The 6000-nt window shown below is 36.9% G+C and overlaps 1 protein-coding gene across 1 annotated transcript in view; it reads left to right on the top strand.

Moving 5' to 3' along the window:
- Positions 1 to 2248: 2248 nt before the first annotated feature.
- The window catches only part of LIPK (lipase family member K), a 30904-nt gene continuing 27152 nt past the window's right edge, over positions 2249 to 6000 (top strand). Inside the window, exon 1 of the mRNA XM_056120822.1 lies at positions 2249 to 2353. Coding sequence (XP_055976797.1) covers positions 2249 to 2353 — 105 coding nt within the window. The remainder of the gene's footprint in view (positions 2354 to 6000) is intronic.

The following is a 6000-nucleotide window of genomic DNA, read 5'->3' as shown; positions in this document are numbered from 1 at the left end:
AGGGATGGGTGGGCAGTTAGAGGTGGGAATATTGTACGCCTAAAAACCCATGATAACCGATTACATAAATCACAATGTTGAAATAGAAGAAAAAAAATCTCCTCTCTCACCTGACTGAAGTAGTGAAAGGGAAAAGCAGAAACAGCAATATAGTGAGGAGATTTTGATCAATGGTGGAGAGTCTTACAAATATTCATATTCTTCCAACCAAATTTGGATAATTCTGAGGCAACTATCATCATAGGAAGAGTGTGCCAGCAGTAAGTTTTCCAAAGGTAAAGTTATAAATTTTAACTACTTGCATTACTTTTATAAATTTACTTTATAGATTAAAAAATTGTATGTGCGTAGGAGTGAAATAAATATAAAAGAAACTTTTCCTAAATGCATTTCTTAGAAAATCTGGATCATAATATGTCTAATCAGTATTGTTAAAACAATAAAAACTATAATGGTGATTAATACTGTGAAAAAACAGATTAAACAAGTAAAAAAATTAAAGTCTTAGTAGTAGGACTATATGAGACTTAGTTATATTGTAAATTAAGATTCTGAGCAAGTCATGTCTATAGAATTTATATATGCTTATTTTATATGTATTTCTATATAATCTATATATTCCCAAGAAAGTTCAGGACTTCATATATTATATAATGTAATGGAAAACCCTAAATTATATATAGTATAGTTTGATATGTTTTTCTATGAACTCTTCTTATAAGTAACATCTATTTTGTGTTTTTGGCTGGTGACCAGCTATAGCTCTATGTTTCTAATAATCTCTCCCTCAGGTTCAATTAATTTAATAGAATGGCTCACAGATCTCAGAAGATTATTTTACTCACTAGAATACTGTTTTGTTATAAAAGGCACAACTCAGTAACAACTGTATAAAAGAGATTCACAGGGCAAAGCATAGGTTCAGGACACAGAACTTCCACACTCTCTCTGAGAGAGCAATTCTCCATGTGCTCACCAATGTGGAAATTCTCAGAACTTCCTTCTTCTGGATTTTAATGGAGGCTTCATTACAAAGGCATGATCAATCGAATAATTGGCCATTGGCTATTGGTTTCATCTTTAATTTCTCTCCCTTCAAGATAAAGAGAATTGATATTGAAAGTTCCAACCTTCTAAGTCAAAAGGTTGATTCTTCTGACAACCAGTCCCCACACCTAAGTTTCATCAAAAATTTCCTTACAGGTGGGGAAGGGAGGAAAAATAGCTCAAGTGGTAGAGAATATGCTTTTTACAGACACAACCCTGGGCTTAATTCACGACATGCCCTTTTCACCCCCGCCCCCAGACTGCTATGGGGGCGATAATGCTTATAAAGTTTCCTTAGTACATAAGAAAAGGCACTTTAGCTGCTCTCTTCAGTTCAGAAATTCCTAGGTTTTTAGGAGTTCTATCCTAGAAACAGGAAAGAAAAACAAATATACACTACAAATCATGATACCAGAGTATCTTATATAAGTCATGTTTTGAAAACAATTTGGGAAATGGGTTTAGTGCAGCAAGTGTGTTTGTGTATGTGTGTGTGTGTTACATATATGTGTGTGTGTCTGTGTCTGAGTTATTCTCAATACTGAGGCTAAGACTCTCACAGCTAAGGACTAAAAGTCTCTGTAATTTATCTCCTCTACTCTCTTCTCAGTCTTATATAATATGCATGAGTCTTATGTTCTTATTTATATGCAGTAATATCAGCCATTAGGTTGTCAAATGTGGCACACATCCATCAGGGAACTATCATAGAAACAGATCAGAGACAATATGAAGTCTCTTGAAATATCATTATAGAGAGGAGGAATCTGAATCAGGCAGACTTACCCAACAACTGTAATTAGTATTATGAGCTTCAACTAGGCTCAATACACCCCTGGAAAGCACAGGTAAGAACAGCCTTGGCGAGAAATACTAGAAGAGACTATTTGTGAGAACCTGCCACTCCTTAAAAAGAGAGGCTTCTTGCCTAGGTGTGTCACCCTTTCATACCCAGCTGTATTATATAGAAAAGAAAACAAAGGTACTAAAGGGGCTCTGTGTCACAGCTAGAAAATGAACATAATAAACATGTTATATGCTGTAAAGCATGGACTCTCTTGAAATCTTGTAAACTGTTCCTTCACTATGACTTGAGTAGCTTCAAAGTCAAGCCAATATAAATAGTCAAGGAATAGTCATTATATGTTCTTCTATAATTTTCACAAATGTATTGATGTTTTCTTTTCCAGAGAAACTCCAAATGTGGCAGTTTTTAGCAGTAGTGTGCTGCATGCTTCTTCTTAGACCTACATATGGTTATCAAAAGAAAAGAATCATCACCAATCCTGAAGCCAATATGAATATTGTAAGTCATTCAATTTACAAAACCTTTAAGATAGGGAAATATTAATTCATTATCATTGATTTAATTGGTGTTCTTGTCTAGTTTTCATTTCATTTTGTTTTTTGAGCCACACTTGGAGGTTTTCAGGACTTACTCCTGGCTCTGTGCTCAGGGATCATTCCTGGTGGCACTCAGGAGAAAATATGAAGTATAGAGATTCAAACCAGGGTCAGGTCAGGCAAGCAAGTGCCTTAACCAGTATACTATCTCCATGGCCTACAGTATTCAATAAATCATTCAGTGACTGTATATCCATGCCCTTTTCCTTTATCCTTCACATGGCTGACTAATCTAGGAGATAAAAGTAGTGATGCTAGTTGGGACAATAATATCCCTTTTCTGTTGACTTGACTTATTTGATAGTGGCTAACTGAAGAGAATATATATGAGTTCATACTGAAGATCTCTATAGTGTAGACTTGAGTTCTTCCTCTATTTTCTATAGAAGTTTACTGACTTTTAATTTATATCTATAGACTTCTTGTAGTTTAGTAAACCAGGTTGTTTTCAATTGCTCAAAGCCAACATATCCAACTTACAGCAATTCACAATAAAAGAAAAAAGTATTAGTGTTAAGCAAAATAAAAAGAACAGGGAAGTGACAAATGCCCATTCTAGCTTTCATTCAATGGGACTCTTTATATTCCTTTGTACATTGTACACCATAAATGTCCTCACCCACATTCAAATATGAACTAGAACCTTAAGATGAATAGAAGTGTCAAAGTTTATTTTTATGTGAAAGTCACTTTACTTTTACTGTATTATTTTATAGTTTAAGTAAAATGATTACAATCATGTCAATATTTATTTATTTGTTTTCCCCTTTTTTATTGAATCGCTGTGAGATACACAGTTACAAAGTTGTTTGTGATTGGCTTTCAGTTATACAATGTTCCAACACTCAAGCCTTCACCAGTATACATTTTTCACCACCAATATCTCCAGTTTCCCCTTCCGCCACAGCCCCAGCCTGCCAGACAATTCTCTCTCTCTCTCTTTCTCTCTCTCTCTCTCTCTCTCTCTCTTCCCCCCCCCCCTTTTGGGCATCGTGGTTTGTAATACAGGTTCTGAAAGGTTATCATTTACCACCTTTCAGTATCCAGTTCTTGTTGAGAGTGATTATTTCCAACTATCATTGTCATAGTGGTTCCCTCTCTGCCCTTACTGCACTCATCCCTACTCCACTTGTAGGAAGCTTCCAACCAGTCTTCCTCCTTCCCCTCATTTCTACTGTTGCTAGATATTAGCCTCATACCATGTTTTTTTTAATATCCCACAAGTGAATAAAACATTCCATGTCTGTCCCTCTCCCTCTGACTCATTTCACTCAGTATGATACTCTTCATTTCCATCAATGTATAAGGAAATTTCATGACTTCTTTATCCTCGTGACTGCATATCCCACTGTGTAGATGTACCATAGTTACTTTATCCACTCATCTATTCTCAGGCATTTGGGTTGTTTCCAGATTCTGGATATTGTCTGCAATGAACACAGAAGTACAGATGGTGGGAAATGTACACTGGAGGATGGATGAGTGGGGGAATATTGTATGATTGAAATAACTATGGACAGCTTTGTAACTGCATATCTCATGATGATTCAAGAAAAGAGGAAAAAAGGGTGGGGAAAAGAAGTGCAAATCACCTTTCTGCATTGTGTTTTTGGTCCATAGGGTTTATTTCATGTCAATATTTATGATTTTGATGTGAAAATTTATTCTACCTCACCACAAAAGTGTGTCAAAGTTTTGAAAAATCAGTGTCCATGCTTGAGTCTCTCCCCACAGAATGCAGCAATTCCTTTTCTAACCTACCACACTGCAAAACTCAAGTCCATAATTATTTGCTCTCAAATCCAAAATTTTCTCTTCCATCCAGATTTACTATTGTTTTTTTTCTCCCTGATCTGGTTACTGTTTGGTTATAATAATTCTATAGTGATAAGATTCATGAACACTTATAAATAACTTTGTGCTAGCACTTAGGTCTTCACAGCAAATCTGTGAAGAGATACTTTCACTGCTATCATAAATACTGTTGATGGAAATGAGATACTAAAAGGGTAAGTAGACTTGCCAAAAGTTACAGGACTAGAAGAAGAGCAGGGATTTAGTGCCATACTCTCTGCTCTAGTGTCTGAGCTCATAATGATTTCTTGTTTGTTGCGGGGGTGGGGGTGATATGAGTTGTATTTGGGGACTTATTCTTAGCATAGTGTTTTGAACGATCATTCAGTGAAGTGCTACAGAGGACAAAACTAGGGACTGTCACATGTAAATCATGTGTTCCAGGCCTTTGGGTCATCCTCATAGTTCAACCCAATAACATATAGGTTCTTTGCTAAGGCAATGTACGTGGCATAAGACACACTTTTGAAGCTAAACTAACTTTGGCTTTGTTTTTGTCTTTATCTCTTGCTAATGTACAATATCAGATAAATTATATTCATCTCCCTGCAATTCAATTTTCTCAATTGAAAGATGGGTGCAATGCCAGTTCTCAAGATTAATAAGAACAAGCACTATAAGCTTTCCTATAAGCAAAGCATGACCCATTGTTCTCTATGAATTTATGGGTAAGCTAACTTTGGTTTACCCTTTTGGATAACCTCTTTTTTTTATCTACTATGTCTTTGCCCAAAGAAGTAGATTTGTAAGTTTCCTTAACCTTTAGTTTTCAGCAGGAGACGGGAAAGAAGGAGGAGAATTAGAATTATTGTTTCATGGATTTACAAAGTCTCTTGAGGTAGTTTGTTCCCCCTTGCTAAGATCACACTCCTCAAAATGTGACCTCTATACTTGAATTTCAGATTCTGGTAACTATGTCCTTCCATCTTCCTATCTTATTTTTTCTTGTGGGCTAGGCAATAGTGGGCCACATTTGGCTATTCTCAGGGCTTACTCCTGGTCTGGCTCTGTGCTAAGGGATAAAGCACTGGAGATGTTTGAGAGACCATTAACAGCGCAGGGATAAAACAGTGCTGAATGTGAACAAGGCTAGTGCTTTACCCTATACTCTTTCTCCAGGCCCCATTAAAATATCTTTCTTTAGGTATAAGGTTGTTAAACAGCTGACTTGTTAGTAGCAAACACTGAACACAGCACAATTCCCTCTCACTAGACAATCGTAATTGTCAAACATTTTTTTTTCTTTTTTGGGTCACACCCGGCGATGCACAGAAGTTACTCCTGGACTTTATGCACTCAGGAATCTCTCCTGGCGGTGCTCGGGGGACCATATGGGATATTGGGAATTGAACCTGGGTCGGCTGTGTGCAAGGCAAACACCATACCCTCTGTGTCATTGCTCCAGCCGCTGTCAAACATTTTAGGAGTGAACTAGGATGTAATACAAAATTAAAACTGTCCGCAAATTATCTTTTTTCTCTATATTCTTTTTTTTCTTTTTGGGTCACACCCAGCTATGCATAGGGGTTACTCCTGGCTTTGCACTCAGGAATTACTCCTAGCGGTGCACAGGGGACCATGTGTGATGCTGGGAATAGAACTGGGGTCGGCTGCATGCAAAGCAAACTCCCTACAACCTGTTCTACCACTCTGGCCCCTTTTCTCTATATTCTAAATGCAGAGGTTAACATTAGA

Source organism: Sorex fumeus, unplaced genomic scaffold (genome assembly GCF_029834395.1).
Source record: "Sorex fumeus unplaced genomic scaffold, SorFum_2.1 ptg000043l, whole genome shotgun sequence".
NCBI classification, from domain to species: Eukaryota; Metazoa; Chordata; class Mammalia; order Eulipotyphla; family Soricidae; genus Sorex; species Sorex fumeus.
Note: the sequence above shows the minus strand (reverse complement) of the source record. Positions and strands in the feature narration are given on the sequence as shown.